Source organism: Miscanthus floridulus, chromosome 13, assembly GCF_019320115.1.
Source record: "Miscanthus floridulus cultivar M001 chromosome 13, ASM1932011v1, whole genome shotgun sequence".
In the NCBI taxonomy this organism is placed as follows: Eukaryota; Viridiplantae; Streptophyta; class Magnoliopsida; order Poales; family Poaceae; genus Miscanthus; species Miscanthus floridulus.
Window position 1 is genome coordinate 85297151 of NC_089592.1, and position 26753 is coordinate 85323903.

At 44.7% G+C, this 26753-nt stretch overlaps 2 protein-coding genes and 1 pseudogene across 2 annotated transcripts; 2 read left to right on the plus strand and 1 right to left on the minus strand.

Moving 5' to 3' along the window:
• The first annotated feature begins 12857 nt into the window (after nt 1-12857).
• On the plus strand, nt 12858-14357 carry LOC136501830 (DNA damage-repair/toleration protein DRT100-like). Its single transcript, XM_066497359.1, has one exon. It carries the CDS (start codon nt 12900-12902, stop codon nt 14052-14054), a length of 1155 nt encoding a protein of 384 aa, XP_066353456.1. The 5' UTR covers nt 12858-12899; the 3' UTR covers nt 14055-14357.
• LOC136501902 (mitogen-activated protein kinase kinase 9-like) lies at nt 14207-15681 on the plus strand (annotated as a pseudogene).
• An 8870-nt stretch (nt 15682-24551) lies between these two features.
• Nucleotides 24552-26188, minus strand: LOC136502039 (uncharacterized). The gene is made up of 2 exons (XM_066497520.1): nt 26173-26188; nt 24552-25195 (listed from the first exon to the last, which is right to left on the minus strand). The coding sequence occupies exons 1-2, from the start codon at nt 26186-26188 to the stop codon at nt 24552-24554; spliced, it is 660 nt and encodes a 219-aa protein (XP_066353617.1).
• Nucleotides 26189-26753: the final 565 nt, after the last annotated feature.

Sequence of the window (26753 nt, forward strand, 5' to 3'; positions counted from 1 at the left end):
AATTACCTAAGGCATGTTAGGTTTAGTCAAAGAAAACTCTGTGCCCAGATTCGGTACATGTAGTCACATGCCATTTAATGTGTTTCATGTGTTGATTTATATAATGCCGTACATCGTTAAGTTTTTTTGCAGCACGTGTTCAAATTTAAATACGTCTGTATCATTAAGCGGAATATTAAGACCATAGATAATGAAAACAACCACGTAATGAAAAGTTCGATACTATGCCACATTACACAACATATTATTACTACAACTACGTGCCGACAGTAGACATAGGGGCAAATGCACTTCCAAATCCTCAGTTCGAAACGTACTGAGTAAGCAACTCATTATCCGAGTACTAGTCCTCTACTACAATCCTGTTGCTGTGGCTAGGCTCAACTGCGTTGCTCTGACCTGCCTGTCGCTTGTAGTAAGCGGCCTCCGCTTCATCTACGGCCGCTGTGGCCTAAGTGAAGAACGCGTCGTCATCCTCCTCTGCCTGTAAGCCCGCCTCTGCTAGAGCGATGAGCTCGCTCAGTCTGCCAGTGTCATCGTCAGCCTCCTGCGCATGAATGCCCACCTCTGCTAGAGTGATGAGCTCGCTCAGTCTGCTAGTGTCGTCCTCAGCCTCCTGCGCCTGTATGCCCGCCTCTGCTAGAGCAATGAGCTCACTTGATCTACCAGTGTCGTCATCATCCTCGTCTCCGTCATCACATAACACAATCGGTGATTGAACGGTGCAACCAGCTCGTGATCTATGGCCATCTAACTTCTTCTCCTCATACCTTGCACGAGCCACCTCTGCAGCATGTTCCCTGCTGCAACCAATCCCTTCATGTATAAAATGTAATCAGTTAGCAACGCGATTATATTACATTTAAAACCAGGCAACGAAAAAAAGGTTTTCAAGCACTCACTGGCACATAATGTAGCAACATGCTCGTTCAAGACCTACATCTATACTCTTGTCTCCTCTCTTGCCTCATTCCTTGCCCTCTCCTCCTCTAACGTCATCCAGCTCTCCAATCCCTATTTGTTAAGCCCAACATCGATCGGGTTACAAATACCGCGCTGTCTAGCAAACTCACGCATCTTTTCTTTGTAATGTTTAATGAATAGGTTGATGTAGTCAGGTCCATATCCCCTCTTCCATGCAATTAGTTGCCTCTTCTTTAGTTCATCCAAGAACTTAGCTTGACCATCATAACATTCCCAACTGTATTTCCTAGTGCTCTGTTCAAAATAAATATTATATCATATATGTCTTAGCAAAACAAACAAAATACGATTTCATGTTTACCAGAAAAATAACGAACCTCATCATACTCAATCATATGGCTGCAATAATGGTCTATTCTAAGCTCCGAAGGGACTAGGCCATAGTTGGATTTTACACCACATTCGCACATAAATGGAGGTGCTTTGTAGATTACCCATTCTTTCTTCTTTTCCTTAACCCTCCACGGTTCTTCCAACCATTGGTTCTTAGGATCATACAACCACTCCTTTAAACGACACTTCGCCATTGAATACACCTAAATAATGTGACATTAGTACATGACACATATAGCTCAACTTTTGAACAAATACACTTTGCAGTTACTTCATGCTTGTTTAGACACACAAACTCTAATGTATTCTCAGGGTTTATCACAGCTCGATCTCCGTAATTGCACAGAGGAGGTTCCTCGAGTCATCTAACTACGGCTAGGTGCTTCTCCTTAGCCATCATTGCCGAAGGGTTAGGGGGGGTGGAACCCACCGCTTGAAGTGCTCACGTGAATGTCTCCCTCTAAACCAATCGTCGAAAAAGAGGTACCTAGGATCAAACTTATCTGCACCATCGATCAACTGAAAGAAAAAGCACCTCTCATGGTCCTACACAATGAGATTCCAACAAAATATTAGTACCATACTTAAACAAATAAAGAAAAACGATAGTACAAACAATTTCTTACATTAAACCGACTACATGTGTAGAAGCAACGCGCGGCTGTGTCCGGATGTTTCGATTGAAAAACATGGGCCGGAAAACCACAGTCACAGTTAGGGACAGGAAGGTCGGGAGGGACGGGGGCATCTTTGCTAGACGCGTCGGAGTATAATTCTCGAGGGCGACCCCGTTTTTGCCAAAACTCCTCCCGAAATATTTCTTGCATCTAACAAAATGGATGTAATTTAACAAACATAAATCAAAACATCACAAAAAATATCAATAAGAACCATAACTACCATACAACCAATTTCGTTCTAAGAACCAAAAACAGTTAATATTATACCCTAAACCAAGGGTTTCTCATTTCATCCACAACAATGAACCCATTACATAACTACATGCGGCTTGGTTTGCTAGCTTTTTCCACGCCTTGGAATCAACCTACGGTTGTATAATACATATATTGAGGGATATAATGAAACCCTAAGTGACGACGATTCTTAGGTTCAAAAATCTAACTAATATATACCGAATCGATGCAAAAAAAACAAGGAGGTGAGCGAGTATACCTTGCTCTCGAAGATCTACGGATCAAATAAAGGTTTTCAAGGTCTAATATGTCGATTCGTGAGGTAGGGTGAAATGGGGAGAGAAAAACCCGAGAGGGAGGAGAAAGAAGAGGAAGAATGCTCGGGGAAGAAGGTTGGGCTGGGGTTAAATGCAGGGGGCTTGGCACCAAGATCTACGGCACCGAGCTCGATGCCAGTCACTCTGGCGCCGAGCCCCTGGTAGGCCATTGCCCCGTGCCCAGGAGCTCGGCGCCAGTGACGATGGCGTCAAGCTAAGGGTCCATTTTCTGAAATCTTTCCGCCAGGGGTCTATTTGTGAGAAACTTTCAAAAAAAGGGCCAAATTGTAAAAAATTCACCTCCGACGACAAGTATTGTTGATAGTATGATTATAGAACCATGCAATGATGAAGTTTCTATGGAAAATAAGGTGCTATAAGGTAAGAAGTAGATTGTCTCATCGAGAACTTTATCACAATAAAAGGCTAGAAGAAGCAAGTCCACACTCAACAAGATAACCATCTCAAGGTGGTGAGGGATCAACCGTGACTTGCAACTCACGTCATCAGGAAGCCACAAAGTACTATGGGTGCAAAGTGAGTAAGGAGGAGAGAAGAAGAAATGGTTCTAGAAGAAAACAAGTCACCTCCCCAACACAATCAAAGTTAACAAGAAGAGCACTCCATTCCTATTCGAGAAGAAAGCCAACAAAGTGCTAGCTCAAAAACTCAACAAGCAAGACAAGAAGAAACAGACCAAACCAAAATTTGGGTGGCTAAGGTAATCATCTCAAACGTACCAATTTGTATGTCGAAGGAAATAATCTCAAACATGTAGAACACTAGACAAAAGTTTGGATCTCTGAAGAAAAGTGGAGTCCACATGACTCATAGAATTTGGAGACATGCATATTAGGGATGTATAAGTTTGGGTTTCAAAAGAAAAGTAGAGTCCACAGGACTCGGAGCATTTGGAGAAAAGAAGAGTCTACAAGACATGGAGAATTTGGAGACTTGCATATTAGGGATGTATAAGCTTTGGTATCAAAGGAAAAGTAGAGTCCACGACTCCGAGAACTTGGGACGTATCATATTAGATCAAGTCAACACCAAGTGGGTAAATACCCAAACCAGTAAGTATCACCTTGATTAACAAATTATTAATTAAATTCATTGACTTCAAAGTTTAGTACACCTCTCATCTGAGCTAAATTGCCAGGGCTGATCCCAACAAAAGATAATTTTTTATTTATTCACATATCATCTAAGACCTTGCTCTCTTTTTGCCCACTAAACATTAGAATAACTTAGGATTAAGTTTTAATGTAACAACTTCCTCATTCTTCAGAAATCTTTTCTCTTCATATGCCCATGTCATAGAGTTCACTAAGTATAATTAATTAAGTCAAGACCTACATATTAGTGGTCTCCATTGGCAGGTCGCCATCACTATCTTAGCTGAAAATAACTGGAATGTAGGATTTCTCTGCATTGGTTGTCATTTTTTCTTTGCCAGATCGTTATCACTAGCTCGGGTAAAAACAATTAAAACCTAAGAATTGATATTCAATAGTGTACAAGAACAGTTGGAATCTAGAATTTAAAAATGATTAGACTACTAAGGATGCCTAGACTACTAAGATTTTAATTAACTTGTTACCAACAACTTGTTAGTCTCTTATATAAAAGATGACTAACATTTTAATTAGCTTGTTACCAATGATTTCTAACTATAGTAATACGGAGACCGACTTTCTAAAAGACAACTCAACCCTATATTCACTATGAACATGATTTTAACAAGATATTCACACTTACACTATTGTTCTACCTTAGCATGGTGACACTAGGACCCACTTACTATTGTTGCCATCTTAGCATGGTGATACTTTTTTTTAGAAAAGGGAATATGCCATGGTAGCCTTGATGTGTTACTCGCTTTCGGATCATAAGAGACTATGTGCCAAGATATGACAAAGGTGAGGGAGCCCCCTATTTATAGAACTCAATAGCTCTTGTGTTGTTTCAATATATTCTAGACTCTTCATTATCCTTGTATTGTTTTGTTGTACTATTCAAAACTATATAGTACATGATATTTCATAACTTTACCATGATATATGGAAAATCAGACTCCTTCTAGGTCCAAAATATTCTAGAAGATTGTCAAAAATGAATGGTCTCATTCACATGGAGTACCCCTATTCTAGAATATTATCAAGAATGAATCCCTGTTCCTGATTATCCTAGTCACGTTCCTGTTTCTGGTTCAAATACGTAAACAAAAAAACAGTTAAAAGGGTTTTCCATCCATTTTCATTCCTAGTTGTTGATGAGCCACTAGCAAGGTGGAGTATCGAGTATAGATGGCATAATATTCAGAGTTGGGAATTTCTAGCACAGATATGTGAAATTAGTTTATGAGATGCTAAGGCGAATTGTTCAATTGGTACACTATTAACTATTTCCACACAAACTAGTAACTAGTGACTCTTTGTACCTATATCCATGGTGCCTCTGAATCATTGTAGTACTCACACATATACGTGAAGAATACAAAGCTGACTGTCCCGATAAAAGCCAGGAAACGATGAATGACGGTTAAGATCAACAGTGTTGTCTGGATCGGCAGAAGCCTCAGGATTGCCTTGGAGATGATAGGTGAGGTGTCATGGCCATCATTTGATTCTCTCAGATCAATGAACTCATCTTCAAGCCCCTTTCTCATCTATGTAACATGTATTTCAACATACTAACATATACTACAAAAGAATTTGAGGTACCGAGTATAGTAGAGATCTGCATAGTACTCTAAAGTAATCATGGACCAGGCATCTGGATGGGAATTATCATGTATTATCTCTTAGGAGGTAATAGGAGAAATTTATATTTCTTTATTTTTCCTTTTTATAAAATAGTCAAGATATCTCACATTTATATCAATCGGCCAAAACATCTTGCAAATTAGATAAGTTAGCCAAAATATCTTAAATGTTTTTACTTGCTAACATGTTGCATGTTTGTAGAGGTGACATCTTAACATGATCCCACACATGTATTTGTTTAGGATAATATAGAGGTGCAGCATACGTACATGATTAAGAGACAATGAAGCTAGTCCAACCGCAAGAGAAGAAGAAAAGCTTCAAAACAATGATATTGCAATCAACCAATTCTATGAAGCTCTTGATTTGAAGGGGTTGGAGCAAATCAAGGATCTTGAGAGAGCTCATGATGTATGGAAGAGATTGGAGGAATCATATGAGGGCACTAAGGAGGTGAAGGGTGCTAAGTTGTACATGCTCAAGGACAAGTACACAAGCTTCAAGATGAAGAAAGATGAGACTATGGTGGAGATGTTCTATAGGCTTCAAACAATTGTGAATGATTTGAAGGGCGTGGGAGAGAAAGTGGAGGACAAGGATTTATCACACTAGTTCTTGAGATGCTTACCTCCGAGGTTTGACACTTTGGTGACTATTCTTGTGAGAGATGACTTGGAGACAATGACCCCAAACCAAGTACTAGGTGATGTGGTCACACAAGACACATACCATGTGGAACAGGATGGGGTCATCAAGGAAGAAGAGGAAGACAACAAGAAGAGTATTGCATTCAAGGCCAGCACCTCATCCAAGAGCAAGGGTGTTGGTGTTTTGTAAACAGGATTAGTAAATTTATACGATTGCTGCAATGCTCTAGGAAGACGATGGTAGCATCCAAAAGACACTAGAATTTATATTGGTTCAGGCCAGAGCCCTACATCTAGTCTCAGAGATGATCGAGTGCATGTTTCTCGCTTGAATGCTCTAAAGTTCTTACAATAGGGGGTGCAAGAATGATGAAAGAGGTAGGAGAGCTAGAGCTAGAGCTAAGGGACAAACTGCCTTGCCTGAAGGGAAGCTTCAGGAGTCCGGTGGTGTCAAGAATGAGAGAATGACTTGGGATGGTGCCCTGGCTGCCCTTATATAGAGTTCAAGGCCAGGGCAAGTACAAAGAAGAAGGTTCTCCCGATCGAGGGGTCGAGAGACTAAGGGAAGGGCCTAGCTAACTTGGCTTACAAGCTATGCCGTCTTGTGATGCACGTCTGGGCGTGGTTGTCGTCATGGTCTTCTGCCCACATCGTGGTAAGGTGTGGCATGGTGCTACTTTGCCGGCCATGGTGGCACTATAGGCACGGTGGTGGTTCGCTAGCCGTCCTTTGCGACGTGGTCTCTGGTGTGGTCTTCATCATCATCTCTTGATTTCCTAGGGGCGTTGTATAGGAGTTGGTAGCCGCCCCTAGGTCGCTGATTGCCTGGTTATCTTGAGGAGTAGGTGGTCACGATCCCGAGCTCTAGGGTCGTGGCTCCCGCCGGTCTAGATGGCCTCCAAATCAAGGCCTCTGTTGTGGATCCCATCCTGTAGTGGGTGAAATCATACATGCATCCTATCGGGCCATATCTGGACAGTGGGCACCGTACCGACCATTACCGTTGGGTGTTGTTGTCTTGTCTGAGCTGCGTGGCGTACAGGTGGCATCTGATCGGACCGAGGTGACCGTTGTCTCCTCGGTCCTTATGGGGTCAGTGCTGTAGGGTCGAGATGACGGACTAGAGGGGGGTGAATAGTCCTTTCTAAAACTTAAATGTGCCGACTAACCGAAACAAATGTAGAATTAAAACTATCGATTTAGCCAAGACTACACCCCTCTATCTAAGTTCACAAGCACCTTATAAAGATCCTAATTAGACAACAAATATGCCAGGCTGGCTAGAGCTCCCCTAATCAATCTCACGGGAGGTTTTCATGTTCATGATCTCTCCAAAGATGCTATCATCCAAAGATCTATAAATGATGTCAGTAGCTTGGGTGTCGAGATCTAGGCATTTCTCTTTTGCTTGAGTTAGATTCTCTTTATCCAACATATGAGAAAAGCTTACATCTGCCATCCACCATATTTGAGGGCAAATAAACTTAAAATTGCATATCATCCAATTTTCCATTGTGTAAAGTGTGCGCCATCAAAAGTGTATGGACAATCAACATCTTGCCCATAAGTCACCATCCTCTCAGGTCGGTGAAGACTAGTAATGCACAACTAGTAATGCAAAGAACACAAAGCCTAAGCTCACTAGCAATGCTCATGTGGCAGAACCGCCCGAAATAACACACCCTCGAAGGCGCTAGTCTTCTACCAGACACTAAGCACCCCGAAAGTAGGCTACCTCGGGCGGGTTTCATCGAGCACACCCCAAGGGAGAGCCCAAATGATCCACATTTTCCCCCAATGATCCAATAATGAGAACGAGTTATAATACTATCAGCATGAAAACATGTCAATCGTGTCGAGCACACGAGCAAGCCAGAAGGGTCTGCTCGATGGAGCTAGAGATCCGCCAGGCTTCAACGTAGGGATGATCAATCCTGCATACTCCTCCCAAGACGTGCCAGTCAATTTGACCCTGCAATTGACAAGGAGAGAAAGTTTATCAGTAATTTAAGGTGGAACATATTGGTCTGTGCCTAGACAGTTCCAAGTGTGCCGCTTCGGGAGCAGTCATACGGGAAAAGTGACTGAATAGCCGATCCATACAGAAATTAGCTGTTACAAACTGTAAAGCTCGTGGGTAGCGATTAATTTTATATTGACAAGTACAGTACGTATATGTAAATAAGATCATCAGCTAGGTGAATATTATCAGTATGAATCATTGAGCTGATGAATCTAATGAGAAAAGATATAACATGCGAACAAATCGACTATCTAATATGAACAAATCTACAGACGCTCTGAATCTAATCTGTTACCACCAACAGTGAGGTTCGATCGGATCGATGGCGGCTATGATGATAGTAACAAACTAAAACCAAAGAATCTACAAAGACATCTGTACTTCGACAGGCTTTTCGAAAGACATGCAATATGTGAAGGCTTGGATAAACCAGCTAAAATAGCCGATTTAGGTGAGAAGGACTACAGCGTGTGAATAATCGACTATTTCACATGAACAAAACTATAGACTCCTCAGACTCAACCCACTATCTCTAATAGTGGGGTTCGACCGGATCAATGCTATCGTGCAAAAGACAACGAATCAAACCTTTAAAGTACACAGATCTACCCACGCTTAATGGAATCATGTAAACACGCTGTAGGCGTTAACGCACAGGCGATCGACTATTTAGCTGATGTAGGCATAGCAAACAACTAAGGTCACGCCTAACCATGAACAACTCTACTAACTAGCATCCTCCAATCTATAGTGCCATTAGTGGGGATCGACCAGATCGTTACAGCCATAATGGTGAACCATAAATTAGATTCAACTAGCCAGCAGACCTCTTCAAGATTATTCATGCCTTAACCGCGTACTATGCACGATCAAGATTGAAGTAAAACAACCAATGAAACATAAACCATCATTCAAGGTAGATAATATCGTGTTGTAACAAATGAACGAGGGATCTAAAGGATATAAGGCCGATCTAATTCAATCTTGACCGGGTGAATTGATGTTGCTGTAAACTAATAATAATGAAAACATCATCAGATCAGTAACTTAATGAATCTACCCGAAGGACGCCACCCTTAGATAGAGCCGATAACTTGACCTTAATCTAGTTCAAGCAGTGGAGGTCGACCGAATCGATGCAGCCGTACTTGAACTAGACAAGAGCCGGTAACTAGCTTATACCAGAGTCGCAGTGGAGGTCGACCGGATCGATGCAGCCGTACGAACAAAAGTATAACCCATGATGGTACTTACAGACAAGTCAGAGGTCGACCGGACCGATGCAGCCCTGCTTGCTAAAGAACTCACCGAGATCTACTCTACTCCTACTCCTAAGGGGTGGCTAGAGCTGAAAAAGTAAGTAACTTCTATTTGATTGATTGTGTGCCCTTTACAACAGTCGGGGTTTAATATTTATGCTCAGAGCCTAAACATGAATCATACTCGAGTATGACTCATTACAATCTTTGGTATAGAAGAAAACATTCATATCTTAAGATAACTTGGACCCTAATCATTCTCTTTTCGTAGAGTCTGATATGTAGTTCCCCGACGCCAACCGTAGCTCATCATCATTATCTGCCGACGTCATTCAAGAGAGCCAATTCCAGTGTCGCGTCTAAATCAACTAATATCGATCCTTATGCAATCGATTCTTTGATTGACACAATCTTGGAAGCCTTTGAGTTCCCGTGTTCTCCCAAATTTTGGTGTAAACAAATACTTAGTCCATTTCATACATCCAGAATTCTTAAAAATATATTATTATAGTACCAAATTCAGAGTGCGGAATATTAAACAGTGGAATGAAAATAAAACTCAAATAAACATCTATCGATAATAAATAAGGACTTCTCAAGCTGCACCTGCAACAGGGGTAAATAAACCTTTAGTACATAATGTACTCACAAGATTTATCCGACTAGTGGGAATAAATTCCCGACTCCAATGGATATGATAAGTTTTATGGTTTGCTAGTTTCCTTTTTGTAGAAAGCAATACTAATAGTGAAACCTTATTTATGTTATTATTAGCAGTCATGATTGATTCATTACCTAGCCATTCTATGTAAACACATATTCTACTTTCAAGCAAAAGTTGAGCAAACAATTTCATTTCATCACCTTTCATCTTTCAGTTTTTACTACAGTGCTAGACTATAGACAAGCCGTACCGGATTGTCCGACAATTCGTGAATCAACGTGCCTAGCTGGGTACCCCAAAACACACGTCCCGCTTGTATCCCAGGCACAAGTCAGACCAACCCATCACTGTCCTGTCACGGGGTCTAGGTCCCCGTCCAAACTTGGACTCCAAGCCCCCGCTCCTAAGTCCCAGACTCAGTGCGGTGCTTAGACCTCCACCATCCTCGTCTCTAATTAGTCGGTCTGGAAAGAGCTAAAACCCACGACAAGAGAGCAACAAGTCTTCCCTACGCCCATACCCAAGTATGTGCTCGGGATAATAAGTCTGTGACTTGCCTAGAACCCAATGCAACGGCCGGTCCTTAACCGACACAGATAGGAAAAAAAAGTGTAACCAAGCTATGCCCTGTTAACCGTAGGATACAACCTCTTACACCTACCAATACCCAAACCATATCCCTGCCCAGTCTCTATTTTTCTTTTCACCATTTTATCATGAGTGATAATAATCACCAATTGTGAGTAACGGCAGGTTACTCACGCTACCGAATCCTAAGCATAACAGCTACTCGACCTATACTAGTAGGACTCGTAGGTAAGTATATTTATGCATATAGTTTCTATGAAATGACTGTAACATAAATGCACATCATATATATATATATATATATATATATATATATATATATATATATATATATATATATTCAATGATCATTCAAAAATATGGGTTATGCACCGGGGCTTGCCTTGAGCAGGCGGGGTGTCAACAAAGTCAGCAACAGATGGCTCCAGGGCTCCCTCTTGTATGAGAATCTTCTCCTCGTACTCCTCAATGATCTCCTTGAACTCCTGTTCGCCCGTAGAAACGAACTCTATCAACTCGTTATCTACATGCATAAAATAATGATGCACCATTTAGTAATACGGCAACAACAACTCTTAAAATACGAACACACCTATCAAGCTACTAAGCTAGTTCTACTAACTAAGGTGCTAAGTTACCTATTGTTACTACTAACAAGTATGAAACATGGCATGTACTATCTTAGCAACTAAAGGTATTCTTACTCTTAGTACCAATTTGCTATATATATACTAAAACAAGGAGTACTAGCTACTCTATTTATCAACTTACTCAAGGGCTACAAAATTTACAGTGAGCACATAATAATATAATGAACTTACTGTAAAAATTTCATGGCTAAAGCTATCACCAATTTATCACAAAAATTCGTATAAATATTAAGCTAAATAATACTAACTCCCATGTGTATATCTTTAGATAGGAGGAGGTGGACTAAAAAATTGATGAAGAGAAATTTTTGACTCTTTAATATTAAAAAAATATATAGATAGGGGTGATTTTCTAAGAGCACTATATATATAGTGCATTTTATATACTTCCAGGAGTATACTCCCATAATCAATAAATCACGTTATGTATAAGTACATACTCATTTATCAGTTTGAGTATGTAGTCATACTAATATTAAGATACTCCACATCTTTACTAAATGAAAAAAATTCAAAAGAGCAAATATTTTTTAATATAATATATAATACTATGATAGTAACATATAAAATAAGTATAACCATATACTTTAAGTATACATTACATACATATTTGTCATACATAGTACCCTAGATGATCTATATACACTTTGTCAGGTCATATATGTCATAAATCTAGAGATATACATATAGGAGTAACTACTTCCCAAACGTAGGAAATAATATCCTTATGTATATATATAATTTGGTGGTGCAAGACTGCAAGGCAAACGCGACAGCGGTGTCCGGTGGTCGGTGTGCCTACGGACCACGAGGCGGCCACGTGGTCCTGGACTCCTCACGCACGGTCGACGCCGGCGCGATCCTGGTCTGCATGGGGCGCCACCTCGTCGCCATCACGCGCGATGGATTGGCCGAGGCCCGGGGGGTGGAGGGGGCGCGGCGTGGACGCCATGATCAGCTCCGGCGACGGATCCTCCGCACGGTCGAGATCCAGACGGCTGCAGCATTCAATCTAGTTTGGTGCGGCCAGGGCCTTATGTAGTTTGCAAATTTTTTAGCGAAATGTTACTATAGCACTTTCGTTGTTATTTGGTAATTAGTGTCAATCATAGTCTAATTAGGCTTAAAAGATTTGTCTCGTGAATTTCGTCTAAACTGTGTAATTAGTTATATTTTTTATTTATATTCAGGGCGTTCGGCTGGTGCCATGCATAGTAAATTTTGGATGGTTCTGGATGGTTCAATAGTATTCTGCGTGAGAGAATAAGCTGAAACAAACGAAAACAAGCTGGTACTGGACCAGCCATTTAATATTTCATGTATGCGTCAAAGATTCGATGTGACAAAAAAAATCTTAAAATTTTTTACAAAATGAAGCGGAACTAAATGGGGTCCAGATCGTGCCATCATTTGCCCAGGCCCATCACTGCTCACTTCCTCAGCGGGAAGAGAGAAAGCCACTGCGTTGAGCTGCCAGCACAGTGACGCACCTCGCACAGGCACAACTTTGGCAACGAGAGGTAAAGGCGCCTCGCCGCCGGTGGCGGTAGCTGCACTGCCATGCACGTGCCCCGCAGACACCCTTGGCCCCCACCACTCTACTCTAGTCTAGCCCAAAACGGTAACAAACGCGCTTACGGGAGGGCAAAGCCGTCAATGCCACACCCACACTCTGCCACTGCCAGCCTCTTTCAGAAGCTCGCCACTGAGCACTGTCGTCCACTGCCGCCAAACCAAAGCAAAGCAAAGCACGCAATGACATCTCCGGCCACCGTCGCAGCGCTCCTAGTCGTCCTCGCCTTGCTTGCCCAGCCGGCCGCGTCGTCGGGGTGCTCGGCGGCGGACCGCGACGCGCTGCTATCAATCCGCGCGGCGCTGTCGGAGGAGCGGCTGGGCGTGTTCTCGTCATGGACGGGCATGGACTGCTGCGCGGGCTGGTACGGCGTGGCGTGCGACCCGACCACGGGGCGCGTCGCGGACCTCTCCCTGCGCGGGGAGGCCGACGACGCGGTGATGGCTCCCGCGGGGCGGCCGGCGTCGGGGGTCATGTCCGGGTACGTATCCGACGCCGTGTGCCGCCTGGACCTCCTCTCGACGCTGGTGCTGGCGGACTGGAAGCAGATCTCGGGGCCCATCCCGGCCTGCGTCGCCACGTCGCTCCCGTACCTCCGCATCCTCGAGCTGCCCGGGAACCGCCTCACGGGCGCCATCCCGCCGCTGGCGGCCGTCGGCGGCGGGCTGTCGCGCCTCGCCGTGCTCGACCTCGCCGATAACCTGCTCTCCGGCGGCATCCCGCCCTCCCTCACGTTGCTCGCCCAGCTCAAGCACCTCGACCTCGCCAACAACCGCCTCACCGGCCGCGTCCCGCCGGACTTCGGGCGGCTCCGGATGCTCAGCCGCGCGCTGCTGGGACGGAACCGGCTGTCGGGCCCCATCCCGGCGTCGGTGGCGTCGCTGCCCCGGCTCGCCGACCTCGACCTCTCCGAGAACCAGCTGACGGGCGCGATCCCTGAGGGGCTGGGCCGCGGCTCCGGGACCGGCGGGAATGGCGGCAACGTGCTGACGTCGCTGTACCTCGGCGGGAACCGGCTGTCGGGCGGCGTCCCGGCGAGCCTGCTCGCGAACAGCGGGCTCGGGATGCTGAACCTGAGCCGGAACGCGCTGGGCGGCGGCATCCCCGACGCGTTCACGCCGCGGTCCTACTTCATGCTGCTGGATCTGTCGCGGAACCGGCTCACCGGCGGCGTGCCGCGGTCGCTGGCCTCGGCCGCGTACGTGGGCCACCTGGACCTCAGCCACAACCGGCTCTGCGGCGGCATCCCCGCCGGCCCGCCGTTCGACCGCCTCGACGCCGAGTCGTTTGCCAGCAACGGCTGCCTCTGCGGCGGCCCGCTCGGCAAGTGCACGTGACGCCGCCCATACGGTCGCTAGATTTGTTACCTTGCTACGTACAGCAAGTAGTCTGTGATGACGTGGTGTACCGTATTAGAGATAGGAAGGCACGCCGTCTAGCGGTCTCCACGGTGTTAGGTTCGTTTGATAGAAATTTCATAATCTAGATAATGCGCGTCACAATAAACCTTCCTCTATGTATTCGGCGGTGGATAGACGAAGCAAGTGGACGTATTTAATGAAGTAGATAAAAAATTGAATGGCTATGCATGCCAGGACAATATAAACTGTAGGTGTATTTTACATGCAAAAAGTTACTATGGTAAGGGAATTTACATCACTGTGCTTTCACATGTCATTTACATAAAAAGTTACTATGATAGGAGAAATTTATATCACATGTGCCTTCTCCCTTTACATTAATAAATTTACTATCAATAGATACTAGACAGTAAATTTCCATACATGCACGAGTGTCTCCCTAAGCTATCCAGAAATTCACTCAGTTAATTTGAAAGCACTCGATATCTTCACCAACGTAGGGTGGGTCGAAAGCAGGTGGACATATTTAATGCCTCCCCTCCATGCTACCATCAGATAAAAACAAGTAAGACAGGTGGACACATTTAATGTTCCTCCTTACCATCAGATAAAAACAATTCACCGACCATGCAGGAACATTTGTACTCCGCCGGGTCAGTGCCGCTCCGCCGCACCAGCTGAGGATGACGGCCTCCGTGCCAGTGGTAGCTCCAGCGTCGGTGCCAAAGGAGTTGCGGCTATCGGACCCCGATTGGATCGGCGACCTCATCGAGGGCGGCTTAGCCAGGGTCGGCAAGGCACGCCATTGCCACACCGGCGCGGTCTTCGCGCTCAAGCTATCTTCTACCCGGACCCGCTCATCGTGGAGGAGGCCGAGGTGCTCCGCCACGCTGCTGGGGTGCCGCACATCGTCGACTTCCACGCCTTGCTCCACGGGCCCGGCGGCAAGGGCGCTTTCGTGATGGAGTACATGGACGCCGGGTCTCTCGGCGATCTCCTGCAGCAGTGCGGGGGGCTAGGAATCCCGGAGGCAGCCGTCGCTGAGGTGGCCACGCACTGCGTCGTGGGGCCGGTCCAGCTCCACTCCAGCGGCGTCACGCGCCTCGACGTGAAGCCCGACAACCTCCTCGCCAACATCCGCGGGGAAATCAAGATCAGTGATTTCAACCTTTCCAGGATCCTCTACGACGGCTCCGGCGAGCGCCTCCAGGTCCCCATCACCGGCAGCACTAGGATGTACTTGAGCCCCGAGCAGTTCGCGCCCAATGCCCGCGCCGGGCCGCACGGCGCCATGGCGGCAAATGTCTGGGGCCTCGGCATCACCGTCCTGGAGCTCTTCTTAGGGCGACTCTCCCTCTTGCCTGGAGTACAGAAACCGTCTGCTAAGGAGCTGAAGCAGGCCATCTGCGACGGGGAGCCCCTATCCGTGCCGGAGGATGAAGAGGCATCGGCAGAGTTGCGCGGGTTCGTGGCGGAGTGCCTGCACAAGGAGCCGACGCGGCGTGCCATGGTGGCATAGCTGCTCTCACATCCGCTCGTTGCGCGGCGCGACGTGGAGGCGTCAAGGCGCGCGCTGTGGGAGATCATCGTGGACACTCTGTAGACTATAGTAGGTTAAGGAGAAGCAGTTGGTCTGTGTAACGTGATTATCGATATTAGTTGTGTCTCCTTGCTGATTTGACTGTACTTCACAGTTCTGAGTTCAATATATATATATATTTTACAACCGGTGTCCATTCAACTTGAATGCAAATTTTTTTGCTAGCAACTGGACCTGGATGCATTGCAAGAATGATTTTTTTTTTCTCGATCACGCGAAAGATTTGTGCATTTTTGTATTAAGAAGAGAAAGCAATGTTTAGTACAATGGGTGGGCTCTAAAGATGATCAACAAAGCATTTGTCCCTCCCCACTACCCTGAATCAGCTAGCTGACTACTTGCTGGATTAAGCAACCTAGGCCTTTAGCCCCGGCTTGGTGCCTGATCAACACCAGCAACTCTAGCAATTGCGTAGCTGCTCCTCGGAAGCATCTCGCATTTCTTTCCTTCCATAATTCCCAAGCGATCAGTGCAAATATGGAGTCTGCACCTTGCTTGTAGCTAGGGACATTCTATAAGTGCATTAACTTACCTGTCGTGTGTCATGTAACCAAAGACATACTGATACATACAAAGTTTACAATGTTTCAGCTAGCTGGTAGACTATTCTAATGCTTATGGACTACTTTGCTGCAACATTGTGGTTGCTCTTAGATTATGTTTTCGATGGTGTTTCAATGACACGACTAGGTAAACAGTAGCCTGCTCACCACATAAAAGCAGGCAACAACGGGACATATATAATGTGTATGCTGGTTGTGCTTGGCAAGATAAGCCTCGTTAGGCATGCGAAGTTGTAGGAGGAGCGAGCGTCTCTATGCGTGTGAAAAATCTCTACATGTAAAGGAGAGGCATTAGATGTGCCCACCTGCTTTCGACCTACTCCGCGCATGTAAAAAATCTCTGCATGTAAAGGATGGCATTGAATGTGCCCACCTTCTTTCGACCTTCTTCGAACATAAAAAAATATTGCCATGCAGGGTGTAAAGTAAGTACTGTTAGTTTAGTTATAGAATATATGTCTCTCATGAATTTAGCTGAAGAGATGTGTGGTAATACTATGATCCTAAAAGTCATGACCCGTTTTTACTTACTAATAATTCATTTTTATTTTTTTGAACTTACTGATAGTAAATTTTTATTTGTACAGGACAACAAGCATTAAATGTTTGTCCACCTGCTTACACCAAAGTGGTGGACGGTGGTGGTAGATGGCCTGTAGTACATGCTCTTCTCGTTTATCCACCTGCTGCATTCAATGCGCATGCGCCCACTTGGATAAGTTGTTGGTTCATCTACCAACATGAATGGTTGAATGCATGCAAGGACAACAGAGTGATTCATCTAGGCCGTGCAGTTTCTATCCAACGTACCACTCAAATGAAGCTTACGTGGACACGCTGGGAGGCCGCCTAGGCTATGCGACCTCAATATGAAGGCACGTCGTCAAGGCGGCCTTCTAGGGTGTCCACGTATGTTTCATTTAGTTGGTGCGTTAGATAGAAATTCCACGACCCAGATGAAGTAGCGCCTCCATGACCCACATGAAGTCGTACCTCCATGCATGACTATGCATGCAAGGACAATATAAACTGTAGGTGCCTTCATATCTCGCCTTCGTGCGGAGCCGCCGCCGCCAAGCGTGGCGATCTCGCCTTTGGGGTAGAGAGGGAGGGCACCAGCACGCCGCCGTGCTGGGGTGTCACCGTGCCGCTGCAGGCCATGCGCCGAACGGACTACGAGCGACCGTGGGCAAGCGGCCAAGGCCGGGGGCCTGGGTGATGCCAGTGCAGGCTGAGGCCGGATGGAGGACCATCGAACCACTGGAGCCGAGCGACACTAGGGTTCCCGACTCACGGGCGCAGGGCGCAGCGGCACTTCGGCGTACAACAGTGTCGGGGACGGGAGGTCGACGACGGGATTGCGGCGGTGGGAATGCAGTTTTTTGTTCATTTGAGAAAGGATGCGGTGGGATTTGGTGATGTGCTGACGCGCTAGGCCTTCACAAATTGCTGGTGGGTCGGATGGGAATAAACCGTGTCCGTCTGTGGGCTATTTTGATGAGTACGATGGCAGCAGTGTAGAATCTTACGTCTAGAGTCTTTTCAGGATAAAAAAAGAACTTTGCTCTAAAATACCATATATGTGTATACGTGCTAAATTTTTTCTAAAGATGTTGGATATGGTCGAGAGTACCCAATCGTAGTTGTATGTATATGCACCCCTAGCTTTGTTAGTCAAACATTTGTATATTTTAAACCATTGATCTCCATCAAAATTATATAGATTCATGCCACTATTTATTTGGTGATTCTAGAAATTGATTTTATTATTATACAGTGGAGGTAATATATTTTTAAATTCACTATGAGAAATGATTTCATAATATATAATTCATATATTGTGAAACAAAAAATATTTAATGATGGTAAAGGATCATAATATTTGACTTAGAACAAAGCTAATGTAATATGTCAAATAAATAACAGAAGTACCCTTGCGTCAGGAGTGAAGGTGTAACACCTCTGGTGTTACGAGCTCACTAAGCACTGAGATTATGACCTGAGAGATAGATCTATTAATATAGTGAGTTAGTTACATAAATGCCAATATGTGTTAATGAAAAAACCTAATGCGAAGAGTAGAATAAATAGTTCTAAACATTGGCATGGAAGCAATTTTTATAAACAAAATAAAATATAACTTATATTTAGTACTTGAATAAAATTTGGAGCGCAAGTTTAATAGATGAAAATACAACTTTTATTTCGGTAAATAAAAGTCGTTCGATAGTATTTTGATAGATCATGTTTGTGCATTGTAGTGCACGTATTGCTTGCAGATACGCCATCCATAGGTGTCACGCGTGTCGTATGGTGCACGACTGACTCGTTCCTGTTCTGGAGTTAATGCTAAACTGTGGCTTTGTGCTTCGCGTCGCCTATGGTTCACGTCTGCCGTGACCTGCATCTCCCTGTACTCTTTTCTGCGCTCTTGTCAGAACCTTGTCCTACAGCCGTATTAGTCATTAATGGCCTCGAACATCGCTCGCCTCGAACGTGCGAAAAATTCGATCGATTCATTTATAGTGATTTCGGGCTGGAACCTTGGTGGACCGCGTCAGGACCACTGACCGCTCTGCCTTTATAAGCAGGGTCTGGCTTAGCCGTTGGTACCACCACTCGGTGCACTTTAGCTCACCTAGCTTTTCCTTTTGAGGCACCTTTTCGCTCAGGCCTTCCTTACAACCATCGCCAACGATGGCAGGAGCCTGGGTTAGTAGTTATTGCCTGAACACTGAGGGTTTTCCCAAGATCCTATATGCCACCCTGCAAAAGCTCAAAGTCAAAGATTGTCCTGAGTATGAGGGTCATGAGTATGAAAAGCATGGCACTGAGCGGTGTGAAGTTACCGTCTATATTGGGAAGAGTGAAGAGTTCCCCGACATCACTGAAGCCTAGAATGTGACCGCAATCGGGTTTTGCTTCATCGATACCTACCAGGTTGTGGCCCGCATAGCCTTGTGTTACCTTGGTCAGATCTATGAAGAGCCCATTGCTCGTACCCCCATGAGGTTCTTTCCACCTTTGGAAAGGAATCGACGGGCATGGAGGGCTCACATGGAGGCTTTGCAAGGGCAGGATGCATAAGAAGATAGTCCTATCACGGTGCACTTAACCACATATCTGCTTGCTCTAGATGAGCAGTATGACCGGCAAGCCTTGGAGTTGAGGAAGAGCCTTCGGTGAGCCAAGGAAACCGAGATTTCTCTAGGATGCTCCAGGTGCAGCTTGCCAAAGCGCATGCCAGTGCGGCAGCCGCTGAGAGTCGGGAGACTGCCATGTCAAAAGCTCTAAAGTGATATGGCAGGGGCTGATCCCGATCTTTCGATGAGAGGATGGGGTAACTTCGATTTGGGGAAGGATTCGACGTTGGCTGTCCGACTACAACATCCAGCAGGGTTGCTACGCCTTAGCAACAGGTACACTGACTCTGATTTGTTGTTGTTCTTGTCGTGCCAAGAACAACCCTGAACCTACAAGCAATTGAGAACAAGCAAGAACAAGATAAACAAGAAACAACTCATGGATTTGAATCAGGACATGAATTTGGGGTTCTGAATCAAGTAAATCGGGTGATCTAGCCGACACACGCGTTTACAAGGAAGTAGCTAAAGCTAAACTTGCATCTGAACAAAACCCACCCTCAAATGGTGGCTGCTACATGTCTTTTATAGTGGGAAACAACTAGGAGGCGTGGGAGGGTGGAAACCCTAAATTAGAATGGCCCCTAGTGGGCTTTACTCGATAAGTGGTTCTCAGCCCATGACTGGAGGTCCAAACATCTTTTTGTTGATTCTGCTCATTTCTGGTGGAGTCTGGCCATGAGGTTGGATCCATGTGATAATATACATCAAGATCTTTCCAATGAGTACTCATGGGCCTTCAACAACATCCGGAGTCGAGAGTTATGATCAAATCAATCTGGTGCTACTACGATGTCCAAACGTGCACGTTGAATGTTTAGTATGGTCTTCTTGTTGTTTACACCAGCATCCACTTGATGGTTATCTTGATGACCTTGCACCTAGCTAGTTCCTTCCATCTTCCTAAGCATAAGGAAATCATCACAAGGATTTAGTAGTACCCCATCCGGAGAAGATATTGTTTGGACAGCGAGGAACGACTTTACCTGATAATTAAGTTCTCGTGCTTTAGCTCGAGTCATTGGCCCTTGCTGTGCGATAGGTATGGTTGTGTCCAAGGAAGAGATGTCCTCATTATCCTCCCCTTCTTGCATTTGAGTCGTCCTCAACTCACATTCATTCTCTTCTCCCAAGTACGGCTTCAAATCTACAATGTTAAATGTTGGGCTAACCCCGAAATCTGTAGGTACCTCAAGTTTGTATGCATTATCATTAATCCGTTCTAACACTTTGAAAGGACCATCTGCTCTAGGTAGCAACTTAGACTTCCTCAAATTAGGGAACCTATCTTTTCTCAAATGTAACCAAACTAGATCACTAGGTTCAAAAGTGACATGTTTCTTTCCTTTACTACCAGCAAGTTTATATTTTGCATTCATGCACTCTATATTCTCTTTAGTGGTCTCATGTAGTTTTAAAATCAGTTCAGCATGTTTATTTGCATCAACATTGACCCTCTCTAAGGTTGGAAGGGGTAAAAGATCAATAGGAGCACGAGGCAAAAACCCATAAATAATCTCAAAAGGGCATTTCTTAGTAGTAGAATGCTGTGAACGATTATAAGCAAACTCAACATGAGGTAAGCACTCCTTCCACAATTTTATGTTCTTCTTCAAAATAGTTCTAAGCATGGTTGATAAAGTTCTATTTACAACCTCAGTTTGCCTATCCGTTTGGGGATGACAAGTGGTGGAAAATAAAAGCTTAGTCCCCAACTTAGCCCACAAAGTCCTCCAAAAATGGCTAAGAAACTTTGGATCACGATCAGAAACAATGGTGTTTGGTACACCATGCAAGCGGACGATCTCACGAAAGAACAAGTCAGCCACATGTGTAGCATCATCACTCTTATGGCATGGTATGAAATGAGCCATCTTAGAAAATCTATCCACCACAACAAAGACACTATCTCTCCCCTTCTTTGTTCTAGGCAGCCCTAAAACAAAGTCCATAGAAATATTCTCCCAAGACGCACTAGGAACAGGTAGAGGCATATACAAACCATGAGGATTAAGGCATGACTTAGCTTTTTGGCATGTTGTGCAGTGAGCAATGAACCTTTCCACGTCTCTCCTCATCTTGGGCCAAAAGAAATGATCAGCAAGGATGTCCTCCGTTTTTCTTCACACCAAATGTCCCATCAGCCCTCCTCCATGCACTTCCTGCAACAATAACAAACGCACAGAGCTAGCTGGAATGCATAGCTTGTTAGCTCTAAAGATAAACCCGTCGGTGAGGACGAATCTGTTCCATGTTTTCTCCTCTTGGCAATTTAGCAATACATCTTTGAAATCATTGTCATGTGCATATTGTTCCTTAATAGTTTCCAAACCAAAGATTTTAAAGTCAAGTTGTGAAAGCATGGTGTAACGTCTAGACAAAGCATCAACAATTATATTTTCCTTTCCCTTTTTGTGTTTGATGACATAAGGAAAGGACTCGATGAATTCAACCCACTTGGCATGTCTATGGTTTAGTTTTGCTTGACTACGAATGTGTTTCAAAGATTCATGATCAGAATGCATGACAAACTCTTTGGACAATAAATAATGCTGCCATGTTTTCAAAGTTTGAACTAGAGCAAGCAATTCCTTATCATAAGTAGAATAGTTCAAACTAGGGCCACTCAACTTTTCACTGAAATACACCATAGGTTTTCCCTCTTGTAACAGCACACCACCCAACTCAATTCCACTAGCATCACATTCAAGCTCAAAGGTTTTATTGAAATCAGGAAGTTGGAGTAAAGGTGCATGTGTTAACGTATCTTTTAGCGTGTCAAATGCATTCTTGAGTGCTGTAGCCCAAGTGAATGCCACACCCTTCTTGGTGAGCTCATATAGCAGGGATGCAATGGTGCTAAAGTCCCTCACAAAGCGGTGATAGAACCCAGCAAGTCCTAGAAAACTTCTTATTTGTGTGATTGTAGTGGGAACTGGCCAGCTATGAATTGCCTCGACCTTGGCTTGATCAACTTCAATACCCTGCGGGGTTACAACATAGCCAAGGAAAGAGACTCGATCTGTGCAAAACATGCACTTCTCAAGATTACCAAATAATTGAGCATTACGTAAAGCATAAAAAACAACACGTAAATGATCAAGATGTTCCTCCAAAGTTTTGCTATATATCAGAATGTCATCAAAGTATACCACCACAAATCTGCCAATGAAAGCACGTAAAACTTCATTCATTGATCTCATGAAAGTGCTGGGTGCATTAGTGAGGCCAAAAGGCATGACTAACCACTCATATAGACCAAACTTGGTTTTAAATGCTGTTTTTCATTCATCTCCTAACTTCATGTGAATCTGGTGGTAACCACTACGCAAATCAATTTTAGAGAACACAATTGAGCCGCTCAATTCATCAAGCATATCATCTAGTCTAGGAATCAGATGACGATATCTAATTGTGATATTATTAATCGCTCTACAATCCACACACTTGCGCCAGGATCCATCTTTCTTAGGAACTAAAAGTATGGGAACAGTGCAAGGGCTAAGAGACTCACGCACATAACCTTTGTCAAGCAATTCTTGCACTTGGTGCTGTATCTCTTTAGTTTCCTCCAGGTTGGTCCTATAAGGAGCACGATTTGGCAAGGAGGCCCTAGGAATGAGGTCAATCTAGTGCTCAATTCCCTAAATTGGTGGCAGTCCCGGTGGTACCACCTTTGGGAAAACATCGGCGTACTTCTGTAAAAGGTTAGTGATAGTAGGAGGCAAAGAAATAGGAGTATCCTCAAGTGAAAACAAAGTTTCTTTGCAAACCAAAGCATAGCAATAGTAGTGCAAGTATCAATCTCTTCCAGATCAGATTTGGTAGCAAGAAAACAGGAACCCTTCAACTTAATCTCATTTTTCTTATCATGAACAGATTTAGTGTTTCTCTTTTTATGTTGCTCAAGTTCCTTAGCCACAATCTAATTTTCACTCTTAACATGCTCCTTAGTGTTCAACTTTCTAGCTCTAGCAATTTCATCTTTCATAATATCCTAAAGAGACATAGGATGTAACACAAGCTTCTTTCCATTATGCACAAAAGAATATTGATTGGTTCTACCATGATGCATAGAGTCTATATTAAACTGCCATGGTCTACCTAACAACATAGAACATGCTTGCATAGGTACAACATCGCAGTCAATGGAATCATGATAAGAGCCGATTGCAAAATTGACTCGTACCAACCGTGCTACCTTTACATTATCGCTGTTGTTGAACCACTGAATGTTGTAAGGTTGGGGGTGCGGTAGGGTATCCAAAGCCAGCTTCTCCACCATCTCTAAGCTTGCCAAGTTGTTGCAGCTCCCTCCATCAATGATCACACGACATGAACGCTCCTATACCACACACTTTGTTTGGAACAAGGTGTGGCGCTGATTCTGTTCAGCCTTCTTCATTTGTGCACTCAACACTCGTTGCACAATGAGGCACTCATAACGATCTGCATGTTCAGCTCCAATGTGTTCTTCAACTAGATTCTCATCTCCACCTGCATGGTCAGCGGCAAGCAAAGCAAATGTTTCGTCATCCAAATCACTAGCTGAGGAATATTCACCATCATGTTGCACGATCAAAACACGCTTGCTTGGGCAGTCCCATCTCACATGTCCATAACCCTTGCATTGCAAGCACTAAATATCTCTTGTTCTTCCCGTAGAAGCAATGGAAGAACTCTTGGCTGTTGGAGCTGTTGTTCCATTTGTTGGTTCAGCCGGGCACACTGATGAATTTGATGGAGAAGGGCGTTGTTTGTTGTTTGAAGGAGATGGAGCAACTACTCGTGTCGATGGTGCATTAGTAGGTTTTGGTGTCCAAGAGTTAGCACAACCTGCAGAAAAGTTAGTCCTCGTGCTAGCTCAACGTCCCTGTACTTCCCGTTCAGCCTTACAAGCAAGATGAAATAAACAATCAATTGAATTATATTCCTTATAAGCTAAAATGTCCTGAATTTCTCAGTTCAAACCACCTACAAATCTAGCCATTGCCGCATCCTCGGTTTCAACCAAACCACAACGAAGCATACTAGTTTGCAATTCCTGATAATATCCCTCTACAGATTTATTCCCTTGCCTAAATTGCTGCAACTTATGTAACAAATCACGTGCATGATATGAAGGAATAAATCTTGCTCTCATGACCCTTTTCAAAGCATCCTAGGTCTAAGGAGTATTGTTTGGATTAGTGTGGCAATACTCACTCCACCAAATAGAAGCAAAATCAGTAAACTCACTAGTTGCAGCCCTAACTCGTTTATTTCTAGGGAAATCATGACAAGCAAACTTCTTATCAGTAGCTAGTTCCCATGTAAGGTATGCATCAGGATCATATTTCCCATCAAAAGATGGCATGGTGAACTTAATTTTACCCAAAGAATCATCATTGTCACGTACCTCTCGGCGTGGTGGCCTAGCACCCATTCCATGGTGATTACGGTGCAGTTGACGACGGGGTTGAGCATCCACCTCATCATCATGCTCAGTGTCTCCTGCATAGACATCATCATTCTCAGCTGAAACACTACCCATACTACCATCATTGTGGTGGTGTTGATGTGCACGGTTACGTCCTCCGTCTTGCATTCTCTCAAGTCTGGCCAAAATAGCAACAAGAGAAGTGTTCACTTCTCCAATGGAAACCTCCATCGCAGCAAGCCTTTGGTTGGTGCCAATTTGAGTTGCCTCTAATTGCCCAAGGCGCTTATTGGTAACACGAACGTCCTCTTCGAGGCCTTTAGCGCGTAACCTCATATGGCGCTCGAAGTCATGTATGATGCCCCTTGTGCGTGGTGAGTGTGCATGTTCCCCTCACCATTTCCTAACATGGTTAGTGAACAACAGCAATAACACAAGAAGGTGCTCGAATAACAAAGAAAAACTAAGTAATGGCTGATTCCATTCCTCTCAAACTTGCTTAACCAAGTTCTTACTTGTTCTTACCACACTTGCAGGAGGTGTTGTCAGTCGGCAAGAACAACAACAATTGTGGCAGCGAATGTAAACCTGTTGAAAGCATCTAGGCCCGTAGTTGGATTTCGGTGATTAATGACAATACAAGATTACTATGACTAACGTGTGTTTTGCAGAGGCAATTAAGTTAGGTCATGGTAACGAAGATCGATTGGGCAATCGAGGTTGTCATTCCCCTACGATGGAAATCGTTTCGGTTTTCAAAGGATGAACGACAAGGTTAAGGATAACTAGTTCTAAGTGTCGATTGGAGTTGGAGAGACACTTAGAGTAGTTTAGGACTTTGTTTTTCCTTTGGCCGTACTATGAAGGGGGGTATGAACGAGTAGCTTGACCTAGTTGAGTCTAGTGAGTTAGGTGTGGTGCACACTTGTTAAAACTAGCTCTAGGTAGCTCCTATGAATGCCTAAGATCCTTTGGAGCAAACTTCATTCACATATGTTCGAAAGTTGGAAGTGAATGGAGGGTCAAACACTGACCGGACGCTGGCTCCGGTGCGACCGGACGCTGGCCGCAGGGTCCGGTCAGTTCGTTTGACTGAGGTGGTTAAGTCTGTTGTGACCGGACGCTGGAGAGTCGTGTGACCGGACGCTGAGAGCTAGCGTCCGGTCGACTCCAGTAAGGGTCCAGACTTGGAAAAGTGTGACCGGACGCGTCCGGTCAGTGCGACCGGACCCTGAGCGTTCAGCGTCCGGTCGAGTCCAGTAAGGTTCCAGTAAGGGTTTTATGCGACCGGACGCGTCCGGTCAGTGCTGACCGGACCCTGCCAGCGTCCGGTCGACTCTTTAAATACTGGTTCGCGGGTAGAACTGACCGGAGCGTCCGGTCATCACGACCGGAGCGTCCGGTCATCCCGCAGAAGCTCATAACGGATAGTTTTTCAGGCTGCCTTATAAATAGAAGCTCCACTCGTGAGTGGAGTAACTTTTGCTCATTCCAACAGCTGAGAAACACGTTTGTGAGTGCCAAGAAGAGCAAGGTCCTAGTGAGGTGTTTGTGATTTGAGAATCCAAGAGAGTAGACTCACTAGCAAATCAAGAGTAGCAAAGTGTGCATCCATCGTCTCATTAGGCTTCGCATGGTCAAGTGAGAGTTCGTGCTTGTTACTCTTGGTGATCGCCATCACCTAGACGGCTTGGTGGTGATTGGGAGTTTGGTGTTCACCCGGCGGAGCTTGTGGGTGACCCGACTCAAAGTTGTGAGCGGCTTTGGGTGATTCGCCGCGACGGAGTGTCGAAGAATCAACCCGTAAAGAGCACTTGATCCTTGCGCGGATCAAGGGGGAGCTACACCCTTGCGCGGGTGCTCCAACGAGGACTAGTGGAGAGTGGCGACTCTTCGATACCTCGGCAAAACTTCGCCGCGTTCCTTTCTCTCCCTATTTACTTTGAGCAC